This window comes from Pelophylax lessonae, assembly GCF_965119305.1.
Source record: "Pelophylax lessonae genome assembly, chromosome: 2".
In the NCBI taxonomy this organism is placed as follows: domain Eukaryota; kingdom Metazoa; phylum Chordata; class Amphibia; order Anura; family Ranidae; genus Pelophylax; species Pelophylax lessonae.
The window spans coordinates 296,704,329-296,721,955 of NC_138769.1; the positions used below are offsets into that span (position 1 = coordinate 296,704,329).

The 17,627-nt window shown below is 39.0% G+C and overlaps 1 protein-coding gene across 1 annotated transcript in view; it reads right to left on the reverse strand.

Annotated features, from left to right (window-relative positions):
* Positions 1 to 8,083: 8,083 nt before the first annotated feature.
* Positions 8,084 to 17,627, reverse strand: part of TNNT2 (troponin T2, cardiac type) — a gene marked incomplete at its 5' end in the record, with an annotated part of 83,384 nt that continues 73,840 nt past the window's right edge. Inside the window, 3 exons of the mRNA XM_082246787.1 lie at positions 8,084 to 8,270; positions 14,537 to 14,577; positions 14,696 to 14,786. Coding sequence (XP_082102913.1) covers positions 8,219 to 8,270; positions 14,537 to 14,577; positions 14,696 to 14,786 — 184 coding nt within the window. The 3' untranslated portion in view covers positions 8,084 to 8,218. The remainder of the gene's footprint in view (positions 8,271 to 14,536; positions 14,578 to 14,695; positions 14,787 to 17,627) is intronic.

A 17,627-nucleotide genomic window follows, 5' to 3' on the forward strand; every position in this document is an offset into this window, starting at 1 on the left:
TATGAATCATAGATTATGCTATTATCTTCTGACGCAACATCCTTGGTTTGCTCTGTAATCAAGCAAACTCCCAAGTAGCAGTGTGGTCCTTCTCTTTTAAAAGAGGGCCATACCTGCAGTTACATCTCTTCAAACTCCAGTCTTACCTTTACCTTCAGCTTCACATTATCTTTTACTTAATCATACAGGTGGAGGGACATTGTAACTGTCTGATGAACTGTACAGAATTGCTTATTGGTGAACTACATGTAGGCACATTGTTTAGGTTATACAGGATTCATCAATGGATGCACTTAGTCCAAACTCCATTGGAGACATATGTAGGTGTGGAGGCAGATTATGGGGGATTCTTGTGTAAATTGAAAGTTATACTAGCAAAAAAAAAATATTCCTCAGTGCAGTAATGTCATTTTCTTTTCAGCTTTAATAAAAAATTCTTATGTTATGATAGTTCCGAGCAAAAAGTTGTCAGTATCATCATAACTGCTATTGACAAATTTTCTTTTTTTATCTGCTTAAAAGTATGCAACATGACTAGGTGTTGGCATGCCTATACTCTAAATCACTGATCCTAGGAAATTCTTACTCATAGCACTTGTCTAATATAAACCCATACCATCTGTAACCATGCCTAATGACTTTGCACATTTCCTGAAACTAGGCTTAATTATTTGAAATCAGTCATAATTCATTAAACCTAAATATGTCTTTAAGGCAAGCCTAACAAAAAAGGAAAGCACTTATTTTCCATTAATTCCATCCATTAAACTGCAAATGTGAAAGTATTACATTTGTGTTTTCTTTTTACTGTTTTAAATTAGTTCTTCGATCTCCTCACCTAACCGGTAGTTAACAAATGAATAAAAAGTGTTTTGGTCTAGTTGTCTATTTTTGTAAAAATATTTGTAGTACGAAAAGGTATTTTTGAAAAATAAGTTACTAAGTGAAATGTCATGTGATTTATTATTTTATAACAAAAAGCAAAATAATTTATTAATTAGTGTTGGCGATGCAGATCAACTCCATCAACAAGTCTAGCATCTGTTGGTATGAAACTAAGAGCCAGCAAACTGTGTAGCCAGAATTCTGCACAATGCAAGGCCTGGAGAAAAGAATGTTTTTAATATAGGAATTTATATAGAATGTGTAAAGAAAAACAGGTTTCAAAAACGACATAGAAATGTTTTTTGTTGTGGTAAAGCATTTTTTTTTCTATAATTCTGTTGAATGTGTAAAAACAAGTACAATGATAATGTAATAAATTGATTATTTAGGATCCTATAAGTGAAATGTTAATGTATTCACTTGAAACTGCCGTACAGGGATTTACACTTTTCACAAGAAAAGCCTCCCTTTAAAGTCCCATATAGCTTGGTTAGCCTGCATACTGTGTGAGGCTGAAATAGGCAGATATTGGGACGTACATTTTGATATAGATAAAGTACATACATTAGTATTATGTGTTGGTATGCAGAAGTTGTCCAGATGATCCTAGGGTCTTGGCTAAGGTGGCAACAAGTCTTTGGATGGGCAGTATAACCAAATTATACAAATCTATTAAATACTATGTAGTATGCACTATGGCTATAAGCACTTTGTAGTTAGTATGCTGAGCTAGGAACTTCTTAATGTTCGATTAGTCACTTTAACTGCTTTCCATAGCGAAAGTCACTTTTCTCAAAGGATCCTAATTTTCATTATGCTTATGAGACAACACCAAGTAGACATTATAGTATATTATAATGTAAAGCCCCGTACACACGTACCGATGGTCGGCTTACAAATGTTCCTCTTTTCTCCCCGGGATGTCGGTGTCTGCTGAAAAGTGCAAAGACAGCACAAGGACAGCACAAGAATTTTGTCCGCCGACTGCAGAAGTGATGTCATGTAATGGTTAACTTTCCCTGTGTTTTCTATTTTCTGAGCATGCCCAGTCTTGCAAATCTGCGGTCTGTCGGCCGAATTGTGTACTGACAGGCGAACAATCGTCCGTTCTGGTGTCGGCATACAAATATTTTCATGTTTGCACGAAAGACTTTTGTCCGCGGATTGTGCGCAGACATCTGTCGGAGGCACCATACTAACACGCGTACAATCGGCAGATCCTTCGTCCACCGACGTTTGTATGCCGACGATCGGTACGTGTGTACGGGCCTTAAATGTATGTAGTAAGTCTCATTATTTATAGCTCAAGGGGGTTTCTTTTTATCTTGCTTTAGTTAAGTAAACTCTTTTAAATGTTAGCCAGAGGATGTTTGTACCTATGTTTTTAGAACTTTGCACTTGAAAGGCTTTGCCGTATGTAAGGATATGCACTTATTGGTACATGCAGTATTTGTAAAGGAATACATGCAGTATTTGTAAAGGGATACTTCCAGTATTTGTAAAGGGATAACGCACAAGGAACCTTCATGTATGGCAGATATGTATTGGGTGTGTTCTCTTTTTGCCCTGATATACACTTGATGGGATGATAGGATTAATAAATCCAGCTTCCTGTACGTGTTACCAGTATTGTTGTTGCAAGCTATCGCCACAATATTTTATTACATATATTCAAATACATATAATCAAAAACATTACAAGCAGTCAGTCATATACTGTAAGTATGAATGACTACATGTTATGTATTTGATTTGACAATCATGATGTGTAAGGGCTGTTAACCGCATACAGAGGTTATGTTGTTGACTTTATGTGCTACATCTGTGCTCACAGATCATCTGTAAATCAAGGCACAATTTATTTGATTTATCAAATTGGGTAAACTTTACCTCTGCCCAGTGTATAGTTAGGAGAACTTGATATTTTTCAAGCAGATTTTGGTTCACATGGATTCTATAAAACCTAAATGTGTCATTAAGAATGTATCTATCGTACAGAGAATCAGCCCCTTAGAGCTGATGGAGAACAGCCAGATTAAATACAAGAATAGGCAAATCAGCAGCAATGGATTGCTTAGCAGGTTAGAACAGTACCAAGACTAATCATAGAAAATATTTGAACAAACATGTTTGTGAGGCAGATAATTGATGGGAACCTGATGATGTAACAGTGAATAATGGATAGATGAACAGTATTCAGGAGCAAGTTGAGCTAGTTTTTGCAGGGAATTAAAACAGTACCAATACACAACAGAGCTAAATGATTGTGCAATAGTAAAATATATTGGCACCGAACCCAACAAATGTTGGGTTTAAATTAGTAAAATTAGCAGACGTCTTATAATAGGTCTTAAAAACATCCATTCTGGTAACATTTGTTTATGCAAGCATGAGTGAATAAGAAACATATTAGCCCTGCTTTTTGATGTACATACCATAGTCTATGGAATGTCCTAAAAAGATATGCATACACATGCATTGTAATGGTGTGAATTTTAATTGAAGACAAATATGGGGGCTGCCATTGTTGAGCTCCTTCAAAGAATACTGGTTGACTGGCTGTTATGCTGACCCTGGCTTTGTTTTCTATATCTAAGACCCAGCATTAGTATGCATATCAGGAAAGTCAGAACTTTATTTATTTACCTTTTCTATATTAGCAACTCAAACTACTGAAGTATAAGAGTCGGTTCACACTATGGCGACACGACTTCGGGGCGACTTGAACAAGTTGCCGTGCACATAATGGAAGTCAATGCAAGTCACTCTGACTTCGGTCAAAAGTAGTGCAGGAACCTTTTTCTAAGTCGGAGCAACTTGAATCGCTCCTATTAGAACGGTTCCCATTGCACAGAATGGAGCACGACCTGACAAGTCGGAGTAGTGTGAACCGGCACTAAGAGTTCTAATGAAGACAAAGAAACTGGCAATTGCTCAAAGAGAAGTCAAAAAACAACATTCTTCATGTCTCCCCCATTAAAAGTTTTTTCAAGAGTATTTAAAATAAAACACTTTTTAAGGGAAACACAGGTTGCTATTGCCAGACTGTTCCTCTGAAGATGCCAGTTGTATTGATGTCATGCCAAGGATGCAGCTTCAATTAATACTTAAACCTCTTCGCATTGAGCACACGCAATTATGCAGCTTCTCTGCGGCCGGGTCTTGGTGCCGAGCGGACGCATATTTGCATGCAATAATGCCGATAGAGCTATGCCGTTCGCTGCTTGTGATTGGGAGCTTTTCATTCATGTGGCCGCTGTGGCAGCAAATCACAGCGGTTGAATGACCATAAGGCCCACCTCCCAGCATTCTAAGCCCCTTAAAGGGCCGGCAGACGCCGGATCTAAGGGGTTAAGTCACTGGCTGGGGACAAATATGCAGGTCAGGAGTTCTGATTACACCTGACTATACCACACAAGTTCTGGGTCCATAAAACAGAAAGTAGTGGATCCAGAATTAGCCAGGTCACTAGAATTTTCAGAAGGAGGCCAGTAAAGGCATTACATATTTTCTCAGTACAGGATTCTTATACTATAGGGAATGTTATATTCTGTAATGTATGATCATCGTATTCTAACTACCAAGCACAGGCTAGAAGTTAAAATTCCATTATTTCTAGAATTTTTGGATGAGCTAAACATTCTAAGAGCATAGTACAGCTATCAATAATAACAATTATATGGTATCATTAGTTGGATGTTATTTACAGATTTACAGTATACAGGTGCTTTTTTTTACTTTTCCTTTTTGGCTCAATAATAGGGTATCTTTGCACTTTAACACAGCTTCACTGGGATTCGGCTGCTGTGCATGTGTTGTTATACATATGTCATGTAAAATGTTTAGGAGCTTACATTATAGGCTCTCCATAGTTAATTTGCACTGTGATATGACAACATTCTGTATAAAAGCTACATAAAAATAAAAACTTTTTTGCTTAATGATTGCATGCGATGGTCATATTTATGTTCTTAACTGGATATTCTGTTTTTTGAAGTGTAAGTTGTTTTTTCCAACTGCAGTCAGACTTAACTAGTAGCACTAGGGCAGTTTTTTACTTATTACACATATACACATGAATATTATACATTTCATAATTATTATGAAATTGTGAAGGACCAATATATGGTGAAGAAGAACTTGGAATAGACAGCCGCACATCGTAATGGGATACCAAAAGTGAACTTTCTTATTGAAGTGTAGACAGATAAAAAAAACAGTAATCTGGAGGAGGACGCACTGGCAGGGAGCTCCGCAGGTGAAACCTTCTATCGGGCTCCATCCTCTATTTTACACCTGGCTATTGGGCTCAAAACTACCAGGAAAGCTCCACACGCTTATTCGCACTCTGCATCCTGCATATTGGAACATTCGGGACCCGCAACACATCTTGGGGACATTGAGGCCTTTCCTGCGGGGGAGTGTGATAAGACAATCCGAGAACCGGTGAGAGCTCTCGTTTCTCTTACCCGATCCACCTCCACCGAGACTCTGCCAGATATTACAGACCTCTCCCCCAGCCACCCCGATCATTAGCAGAGATGTAAGAGCCTCTCTACTGGCCGAATTACCGGATTTGGGCGCCATACTATCACTGCAGCCATACTTCAGATTGATTGACTGATATACCCTGTGTCTCATCTGAAAAAAAAACAGGAATCTGCAGATATAATGGTTAATGCGTTTCACACAGCTTTCTGCCCAATTATAATGTAATGATTAAGCACAAAGCTGTGTGAAATGTGTTAACCATTATATCTGTAGATTCCTGGGTTTTTATCTGTCTACACTACAATAAAGAAGTTCACGTTTGGTATCCCATTAGGGTGTGCGGCTGTCTATTCTGAGTTCTTCTATGTCACATGTGTCAAACACAAGTCCCGCGGGCCGAATCCGGCCCTCCAGGCCATTTCATGTGGCCCGCACACCTTTCCTGCAGCTGCAGGAGAGTTCCAGCCCCCCTTTGGTCCTCCTCATGACCGTGCACTCTCTGCTTCCCTGCAATGCCCCAACTTCTTCCCAGCAGCAGCTCAAGGTAAGTGGGGGTGTACTCTCCTGTAAGGGAGGGTGGGGAACTCTTGACTTCTGATGGTGGGGGCACCTTGACATCTGATGTAAGAGGGAGTGGGGTGCTCTGGACAACTAGTCTTACAGATTTAGCCGGCCCTTTGAAGGCAATCATAATGCTGATGCGGCCTGAGAAGAATTTTAGTTTGACACCCCTGTTCTATGTATTGTGGTGGTGACGCAGGTCAGCACCTGTTGAGAGTGCCTGCTTTGGGATTATTTTCTATGTCTCACCTGGAGTGCTGATTCCCTTTCCTGCAATGTATGGTGAAGGTTGTAGTGAAGGGGCCAACCCTTGGTTTAAAGGAGTGAAGTCACTGCTTGCATAGTTTACTGCTTTGGGATTTGTGGCTATTGGGGCACCTTGGTGAAAGTACTGTGTATATATAGCCATCTTTTTTCATAATTGTTGTGCTTCCAGTAAAAATGTTTTCCAAGCACATTTTTAGAGCAAAACGCAAAAAGAAAGTCATAAACAAGTAAGCTCAATAGTCACTTTAATGCTTTTGCAAGAAGTGGTAATAACAAATAAAGCTTACCTCCAAAATGTCATTGTTAAGGGTAGTGAATGAAACAACTAGCTATTATACATTAGAGAATGGATCAAATAATCTATCCTCCAAATCACCAAAAAGGGGACCTGCACATTTCCTTACAACTGATTTGCAACCTGCAGCACAAATGATCAATCTCACAATAAAAAAGACATTTCAATTGCAAAAAATATATATTATTGCGTGTTTTATTTGAATAACTTTGAAAATTAAAGACAATTTCTGCTAGTAAAATAGTTTATTAAAATATGAAGTGAGAAGAGACTTAAGAATTCAGCCTTAAAGCAGAACTGAGGGAAAAATATTAATCTTCGAATGGAAGTTGCACACCATATATAAGTTCTAGTTTTGTATTGGACCAAGACTCTCCTGTAAGCACGGTTCAATACATTTAGTGACTATAGAAATAAATGGCTGCTGTATTTCTCATCTGGCCAATGACTGTTCAGTGAAGGAATAATAGCATATTGATGAGATTATGGGGTTGATTTACTAAAAGTGGAGAGTGAAAAATCTGGTGTAGCTCTGCATAGAAACCAATCAGCTTCCAGGTTTTTATTTTTTTTTTTTGTCAAAGTTTATTTGAACAAGCTGTAATTAGAAGCTGATTGGCTACCATGCACAGATTTTGCACTCTCCGGTTTTAGTAAATCAATCCTTATGAGTCTGCTCTCCTCTCATATAAGCATGACACTTTTATGGCTAACGGGCACTGTACCTAACAAGTGAGCCTAGATTGGCTCGGAGTGCAGCTCTGCACAATATTAGAGCAAAAGTGAGTACTGTGACCTTAAAATGAGTTTCTAGTTTGACAGCAACTGAAGGAAAACTTCAGGAGATTCTTTCTTAGGCAGTAACACCAAGATGAACTGTTCATCTATTCAGGGTATTTGAGCAAGATTTTTTTCTAGCCTGTGATGTTCTCAAATTTATTGTTTTTTCCATTAGGTACATGGATCCCTCTAAACACATCTTCACCTTTAGAAGCTGTCTTTGTCATGGAACAAGTTTTGTTTAATGGTACTCGAATGCTAGAGGACTTAAGAGCAGGATCATTATATCAAAGAAGAGAAGAAAGTGAAAATAAATAAAATTAGTAGTTCAAAACTAGTTGAGGGAATACAGAAGTAATTTCAGGTGTTGGAAAACTGGTTTCTACACTTTTAAAGTAGTTCTATTATTATTTTTCCTTCTCTTTTCCGCTATCTGTCCCTATAATCACCCCTTTCCCCAAGTCCCTGTCCCCTTTCCCTTCTCTTTCCCCCATGGGTCACTACTTATTTACAAAGCTAAACTCCAGCAATGATATATTTTAGCTCAATGTAAGTATTCATATGTGATACCTGATCTGACTCTGTGGAAGCTGTGAATCACTGTAGCAGCCCAAGCTACTACAGTGATGGTCACGATCTTCCAGGTGCTGCGATGGGGTGGAGAGGAAAAGCGGTTCTGTGGTAGGTGTTGCATAAATATTTTACTTCACTCCATATTTTGTGATTCCAGCTGGAATGGTTAACCTAGAGAGTCTTTTTTCTACTAAAATTCCACCATTTTTTAAATTGTAAATTAAGCTAAACTGCCTTTAAGCTTTCTATGTGCAATGAACAAACAATGAACATTTATGTGTCATGAGGAGAGTAAAATGTGGATTCACAAGCTTGAATTTCAGGAGGATTCTTCTTCATTATTTTCATATCTGTCCGTTGTTCCAGATTATTTCCATCTTCCTCCTAAAATTCCCTTGCCAGATCTGGGACCCTTAGCGCTACAGAATAAAAAAAAAAGTATAAATTGTAAGCTTATACAGTTTCCCTGAAAGTATACTTCTTAATATTCTATTCTTGTATCATATATACAGTAGACATTATCAGGATATAATCTGGACTCATTATTTAGACATAGCCCAGTAAGGAGGTATTTGTGCTTAACTTAACACTGACCAAACATACCCATCTGAAAAGACCTACCGTAATTAGGTCCATGTTAATTCTAAGTCAGAAGCATACAAATATCCCCAGGATGAAAGAAGTCAGTAATTCAGTAATGTTTCCGATAAACACATTTCAGGTAGTTGTAAGTAATTTTCTCTAAAATATATATGTATTGAAGCTTTGACTGTCCTCAGTAAAATTGATTACCAGTCACTCAAGACCTCATGATCAAAAATGGTGACACAAATGAAATTCCTTGGTTTAATGACCCAGAACAAGTACACAGATGAGGAAATCACATACTGTATAAGTCAGAAATCCTTATCTACATACAGTACTTCCAGAAAGAAAGGTTACTAATGACAAATCCTATGATTCTCTGATGATAATTTTCTCCAATCACTGCCCCTTCCACAAAGAATAATCCCTGCTATGTTTAATTTCTAGGTACTGCTTCTATTGTTAAACTGAAACCTAAAGAATGTTACAGTTCATGTTGTGGAGGTGGTTGGTGCATTTGATAACTTTTTCAGTTACACAGCCAATTACAGTAATCATAGGATGGAGAAGTTTGTCCCTAATCCCGGCGTTAAAATCCAGTTAAAGGGCCACTAGGAAGGGGCAAGAAGGGTTTAAAGACTGCAGAGTGTATATTGTTTTCATTTGAACTAAACCTTTCTGATAGACTTGCACTAAGGTTGAAGGACTAATAAAGCACAGCTACTGTTTATTGTGCAGCCCTACTAAACAGGAGGTAGGGCCTATGTATGGAAGCTATAAAGGCTATATCCTTTGATAATGTTGTTTACAACGAAACACGTCAGGATTTTTTAACCGTCCTTTCTTGATTTTACCTTGCTGTTTACTAATGGATGTTTTGTAAGTACAAGTCTTTTCTTTTAATAAATTTTATATAGCAGTATTACGCTATGTTTTTTATTTGGCTTGCTTACATGGCTGTTGATTGAGGGACTCGTATGCCTACATGTCTGCACCCTTCTGGAAGAAGTCCTGATACATCCTGTGTAAACAAAACTCCAAAGGAATCCCTGGTTTTACCATGCTGTATTTGACTTGTTTTGGCTATATGGTCACACAGGTCTACATTTTCTGGTAAGCGTGCATGAGCTTCTTTCTTTCTGTGATGGGACCTGACACACTCTTTTGGACCATTTCACCTATATTTAGATTTTGAACACTTTGCATGAGGATTAATCCTCATGAGTGCCTATTTTGACCTATCTTGCTTTATAGCAGTATAGGTTCACTATATTTGGTAAGCGTATTCATTTATCCTCTAGCGGGTTATGGGACTTATTTTACTTAGCACAACCCTTATGGATGGATTGTGAAGGTTCTTTCCGTATGAAGACCATTTCAATTCGGAGTTTCCTTCTTGCACGATTGTCATCATCTGTTTGGTACTTGCAATTTACTTACATGTCTGGTGACGGTTGTCTGTATCACTAAGTGATACCAATTTTTCACCTGATTTGGAGTGATATATATGTATGCCTAGTGTAACATACCCTGGCAATATTACACTATATACTTTTCCTTTTTTTTTGGGTGGATTATATACCTCTGGCCAATGAGAGATTCTTTTTTGCTCCCTATCTGAGAAACATACATCAAGGAGGAGTGGCGAGATCTATGTCCTACTTTCCTTACAGTGGTTTCTACTGGCCTATTTTGACTTACTTACCATAAGGTATTGTGAGTCCATATATTGCGGTAAGCGCATATTATTACATCAGTATGAGATTTCATCATCTTTATCTGTTTGCAGTGGATTGAACTTCACACCTACAACAGAAGTTACACCTTGCTGGCTGGACTGTGTGTTCTCATTTGGTTATATTAATTTGTATGGACTCATTGATTTACATCACTTCCACATGTGTAGACCAATTTCTGTTACTTCATTTATTGGTCTCTTGAATCAATCTTTTCATCACAATTGTACATTTTTCACGATTTACTTATTAGCACTGCACTTTTTATTATTACTATGTCTGGAAGCAGCAGTCTCCCTGCAGCATCCAATATATCCTTTATTCAGTAGAGTCTACTGAATCAGAGATAGAGCTCTTTAATCAGCAACACTGACTGCAGACCTGTTGTGCTGGCCCTGCATTGGGCATTTTGGACCCTGCTACTTCAACATACATATAGCATTGGTTATTTTTTGTAACTGAATTCCAGATAAGAGGACTGTGCTTACATGCGGTCTATGACAGTGCTGCTCTGGAAGTGACACTGACAAAAGGGACTAGAGCACAACAATCACAGAGGGTCCTGTCCCCTGGGTCTAGCTTCTCCATCCAGAAAACTTCTTGTATTCTTTTTAAAAAATACAAGGAGTTCTATCATTGGACAAGGGGAGATTGTGTAATATTTACATGCACCTTGTCCAATTGCTTTTGACTTTCAAGTGGGCTTCAACCCATAATAAATCTATTTAATTTAAGCAGATATCCTTAACAAGTATCTAAAAACAGTAATAATGCAAAATTGCCCTATTAACAGTAACCGGTAATTTGTGTATATTTTAACTAAGTTTAATTAACTAATTTAACAATGGAAACCACTTACCTTTTACTGTTGGGAGCAGCCATGTTAAAAAAAGAAACAAGGAGATGGGGAAAGATAGGAACATAGGTGGAGAGAAAAAAAGGTAAGATGAAGACAGTTGAGAGACAGAGAGTAGGAAAAAAAGAGAGAGGGGTGTTTAATTTGCAAAAATCGAATTGTAATCTATTTTTGTCACACAAATTAGAAACAAGTTAAATAAGTATTACAGTCAACTAGGAGAAAGGAAAAAAGTAATATCCATGGATATTTAGGCCTAACTCCAGGTTTTAGTAAAGTTTACATTGGTTCTAAAGGCAGAATGTTTTTTACCTTTATGCATTAAGGTGAAAAAATAAAAAAAACCTTCTGGGTGAAGCTCCCCCCCCCCTGCAGCCCCTCCTTATACTTACCTTAGCCTCATCTCGATCCCGGGATGTGCATGTGAGCAATGTCCATTTACAGGAGCGTGGCTCGTGACGGGGGACCCAAAGAGAAGAGGATCAGGGATGCTCTGTGCACCCATTGCACAGAGTTGGTAAGTATAACATGTTTGTTATTTAAAAACAATACAGCCTTTAGATACACGTTTAATAATTTGTTTTGAGGAGGATGGTCCAAACAAACTATTTCCTTCACTAAGAGATGCAGCAGTTGCTGTATAAATTGTATGTAGCTAAAATTACATATATTACACAGTGCTGTGTTCTGGCAGTGGGACAGGAACTTTCAGTACTGCTCCTGGGACAAAATTGATTCAGGCATAGTAAGCTTTGTATTTTCCTTCAATAAATATAAAGCTTCTTCTGATTGGCTGAGGAGATTGTGATGTCATCTGCCGGGCTCTCCACATCAGCCAATCAGGGGAAACCCTGTATTCATTCAAAAAATACAAAGCCTCCTGTGAATGGCAGCCAACTCAGTTTTTTTTACAGGAGCCAGACAGGAAGTTCCCATCCCACTGCTGAAACACAGTGCTGTATACTGTATGTAGCTTCTGTAGCCAGAAGATCCAGGACTGAGAACTGTAGAACTCCTGACACTGTTGTGCTGTGGAAGTTACTGAATACTGTCCCCCGGCTTTGACTAGCTTGAGGTAGTATGAAGTAGAATTCTGTATAGCTGTCCATGCAACTGACACACTCTGTACAATTCAGGGTCCAACCGCAGGCGCCCCCTTTAACTTGAACTCTTCAGGGTCCACTGACTATGTACCCCCTCTGTAGCTTCAGGGTCCTCAACCTAGGTACCCCCTTTAAAACTAGCTGGCACTGGATCCCAGAACCTCTTCTGGAGTGGTCCCCTCTAACTTCAGGCAGACCCCCAGGGGCAATCCTCAGTACTCACGACCTGTGTAGGCTTTCCTGGGACTGGACCCCTCTCTCTCTCCGCAGGCTCTCGGCACACCGGATCCCCTCAGCTCACTCAGCACGCTCTGGACACTCAGGCGACACCCCGAGACATCCACCTTCCTAAGACAGGAGGAGAGACAGCCAAACTTTCCTTCCTGGGACTCTGCTCCCGCCAAAGACATTGTGTCATGTGCCACCCCCAAACCTGTACCCACTCCCAGAATCCTTTGCAGCACAATCTGCCTCCTGGGGTAGTTACAAGCCTGGATGTGTCCCCTGACTGTGTTTCCTCCACCGCCCTATGAGAAGCCTCTCACAGGAGCCAGTGGGGAGACTCCCCCTTCAGCAGGCACATCTGGAAACCATGACACCCTGACTACTAAATCACAGCCCCGCTGTTAGGCAGACAAGGCCCACTAGATCTTTACCTAGCACCTACCTGTAGGGTGCTACATGTACAATTCATACATTTTTTTTATGTTGGATACCTATTTTCAGCAACTGCAGTAAACCTGTACAAATACTGGGAAAGCATGCAAACCGAATATAAAAACTATCTTGATGGAAATCAAACTCATGACCCCAGCAATAATCAATAGGCCACTTTGCCTGAACGGTATAGAAAATACAAAACACTGTGTATTCTGTGACCCATTCACAGAACACATGGAGATCTAAGAATGACCAAGAAGAGAGAATAGGTGAATAAATGGCCCCACTGCCTTTGTGTATGAGAGCCATATCCCTTAAAGCTACAGCAGGCTGAAATAACAGCACAAGCTGTAGTATCTGGGATGTATAACTGAATGAATTGTACAGTAGAGTAAATTGATCTGCACATTTATTACAGAGGTAAATTTTTTTTTTTTGCACTTAAATTACAAAAATGCCTGAGTTATGTCTGAGTGCAGCTTTAAATATGGTGTAGTGAAATGATAATTTAAAAGCTTTTTTCATGTAACCTCTACAACAAAGTGGTTTATTGATTGGTGCTGGGGTCTTGGGTTTGAATTTCATCAGGATATTTTCTACATGGAATTTGCATGCTTTCCCAATACTTGCATGGGTTTATTTATTTAAGCTACAACGTTTTTTAAATGCTAAATAGCATCTGATAAAAATGAGGTTGTATAGGAACCACAGAAACCAGGATTCAATGTACAGTGCAAATAACCCTATATACCATGCTAAGTAATGTATAACATGCCAGATACACGTACAGCTTGTACAGGAAACCATATTAAATATATGAAAAAATATACCATACATACTGTACATGTATGAATATAGTTTAATATATAAAGACTGCCACAGTCCATAGCAGCAGCAGCAGCCACCGCTGACTCTCTCTCTCTCTCTGTTAGCTACATTATGAGTACCCGAGTCACCACCTGACCACCCCACATCGCCTGCCACGACCATCCCAGACTCAGCCAAGAAGACACAAGGCGTTCTGAGCTTTCCCAAGCAAAGCAGACCACCGCAGAGACTCTCTGACCTTCCCCCCCCCCAAACCTGTGCCCCCTGCCAGCTGCACCCCCTCCCATACGCTGGTGCAGGTTGTTTCTCAGAGGTAGTAGTAAACCCAGTAAGTTTGTCCTGAGCCTTCTGTGGGAAGTCAACAGCCTTCTGTACAAGCAGGTCATTTGGGACCGTGGAAACGGAGGATGTACAGTGTCATTGATATGCAGCCTGAAGGAGTTTAGGATTGCTTATGATCAGTTCAGGAGGATTTACCCTGTATATTCAGATGATCCTGTAGTCCTGATTACAATTTGCCTGTTTTGACTTCTCTATATGAGGGTCAACTACATCTGGTAAGAGTTCCCTCTGGCTGTCACATTTGGGTGTTCATTCATCTTATACTGTGTCACTGGTGATTGGGATCCTGTCTCAAGTTTACTTACCTTTTCCTGGTTCAAGGACTTTTGGACTGCATTCATATTGCCTGTTGGGACTTTTCTTATATATATATATATATATATTATATATTTGATTTATTATACCAATTGGCGCTGCTTCTATGATGTATTTTATAGGTTTTGTATATCACCTATGTAGCTGGCTGCCTTTTCTCATATTTATGTATGCATTTATTTTTCCTGATTTATATGTCCAAGCACAGATATCACTTCCTTTTATCATTATATAAACTTATAACTTTAAAAATTGCTTACAGCTTCTGGTGGTCAGTGACTCGATTTATTAGAACATTAATCTGCAAGAAGGAGAAAGATTTGTTTAGACATATAAACACCTTCATACTTTGTAAGATCATATAAGTCAAATAAACCCAAATTTTATTTGGTTGATAGGTTTTTGCACAGAGAACTTACATCATACTTATGCATTTTGAATTTCTCTTGAAGGTCAAATTTCTCAGCCTCCAGTTGATATATCTGGTCATATAGAGATTGAGCTTTTGCCCTATATAAAAAAAATAGGAATATAACATGCGATTAGGCCTGTGTTGTTGGGTGGTGATGAGTGAATTTGCATCATTCTACACAAATAGGATTATACAGATCTGTATGAATTATGCTGAAACATGCATGAATTATACAAAAAAAAAAAAAAAATAATTGGTTAAACCCAAAAGTATTTTTTTACCCCCCGCTATTATTGCTTTATACTGGCTTTGAAATGTACAAATTCAGCAATTTAGAAATTGAATGAAAGGTTTGGTATTGTGAAACACATTATGATAGATAAATAGTGCATTTTATAAACAACTACTGTATATAGATCCCACCAAAATGAAGGACAGATGAGGAGGAAGGAGGTACAGGGGGACTTTGTTCCATATCAGGGACAATCCCTCAAATTTAGGGACAGTTGGGAGCTATAAGTATTACTTTTCATAAGTGAAATCACAATAAAATACAATTTTTGGCATTCTAAATTCACTGTCTATACCAGATTCCAAATGCTTGACACATCACTGTCAGGTTCAGGACCTTATGTCTCAGGCTTTTTTGCAATAATTCCCACCGCTAGTAACACCTTGCAGGCAGGTTGCGCATAAGCACAACATCCTGTATTTCCCATGCAGGAGAGCACAGGGGAGAACAACAGTGCTACCACAGCATCAAAAGCTTATGGTTATGTTTGTCAGCTTATTTAGGAAAGGCCATAGACTACAGAAACTCACATGATCACCAGGTGTTTTATATACCTTTACTGACGGCATTGCAAACAACTTAAAGAGGAAATGCAGTCTGCTCACATAATTTGTAATAAAAACATATTTGCCATTTTGAAGCTTCCTTCCAACCACTTTGCATATTATTTTATATAAACTTTGATTCTGTACTTACCAAATATACTGCAGAAATCTCCCTCCACTAAGTCTGGCTGTGGCCATTTTAACTGTGGGCTGCTGAAGCTGCTGCCTGTTCACTTCCTGGATTTACACAAATGCACAGAGGCACGCAGACACACACAAACATATACACATATACACACACACGTATGTATGGATATATATATATATATATATATATATATATACACAGACAGACGCCTACACAGCATTTATACAGTTAAAACAGTAATAAACCTAAAATTAATTTTAAAAAATGTATTAAATTGCAGCTTACCAATCATTAAATGTGCTGGCTGCATTAGATTTCATTTTTTAGCTTTTTCCCTCTGTTTTCACCTAGTGATCTGGCCAGTAACACACCTCCTGTATTAGAGTGTCCCCCATTTTGGATGAAGGAGCACAGGGGCACCTTTGAACAGCAGCATGTCAGTCTGGGGGGAGGGGAGTGCAAGTGGATTTAAATACACTATCAAGTTTAGGCCAAACTCTAGCTAACACTGCATTTATACAAGCAGTTACACACACACACACATATATACACATATACAGACACATGTATGTATGTATGTATGTATATATATATATATATATATATATATATATATATATATATATATATATATATACACGTAAAAAAAAAATATATATATATATATATATATATAATATATACAGTGGGTACGGAAAGTATTTAGACCCCCTTAAATTTTTCACTCTTTGTTATATTGCAGCCATTTGCTACAATCATTTAAGTTCATTCTTCTTCCTCATGAATGTACACATAGCACCCCATACTGACAGAAAAACACAGAATTGTTGACATTGTTGCAGATTTATTAAAAAAGAAAAACTGAAATATCACATGGTCCTAAGTATTCAGACCCTTTTGCTGTGACACTCATATATTTAACTCAGGTGCTTTCCATTTCTTCTGATCATCCTTAAGATAGTTCTACACCTTCATTTGAGTCCAGCTGTGTTTGATTATACTGATTGGACTTGATTAGGAAAGCCACACACCTGTCTATATAAGACCTTCCAGATCACAATGCATGTCAGAGCAAATGAGAATCATGAGGTCAAAGGAACTGCCTGAAGAGCTCAGAGACAGAATTGTGGCAAGGCACAAATCTGGCCAAGGTTACAAAAAGATTTCTGCTGCACTTAAGGTTCCTAAGAGCACAGTGGCCTCCATAATCCTCAAATGGAAGACGTTTGGGATGACCAGAACCCTTCCTAGAGCTGGCCGTCCGGCCAAACTGAACTATCGGGGGAGAAGAGCCTTGGTGAGAGAGGTAAAGAAGAACCCAAAGATCACTGTGGCTGAGCTCCAGAGATGCAGTCAGGAGATGGGAGAAAGTTGTAGAAAGTCAACCATCACTGCAGCCCTCCACCAGTCGGGGCTTTATGGCAGAGTGGCCCGACGGAAGCCTCTTCTCAGTGTAAGACACATGAAAGCCCGCATGGAGTTTGCTAAAAAAAACACCTGAAGGACTCCAAGATGGTGAGAAATAAGATTCTCTGGTCTGATGAGACCAAAATAGAACTTTTTGGCCTTAATTCTAAGCGGTATGTGTGGAGAAAACCAGGCACTGCTCATCACCTGTCCAATACAGTCCCAACAGTGAAGCATGGTGGTGGCAGCATCATGCTGTGGGGGTGTTTTTCAGCTGCAGGGACAGGACGACTGGTTGCAATCGAGGGAAAGATGAATGCGGCCAAGTACAGGGATATCCTGGACAAAACCTTCTCCAGAGTGCTCTGGACCTCAGACTGGGCCGAAGGTTTACCTTCCAACAAGACAATGACCCTAAGCACACAGCTAAAATAACGAAGGAGTGGCTTCACAACAACTCCGTGACTGTTCTTGAATGGCCCAGCCAGAGCCCTGACTTCAACCCAATTGAGCATCTCTAGAGAGACCTAAAAATGGCTGTCCACCA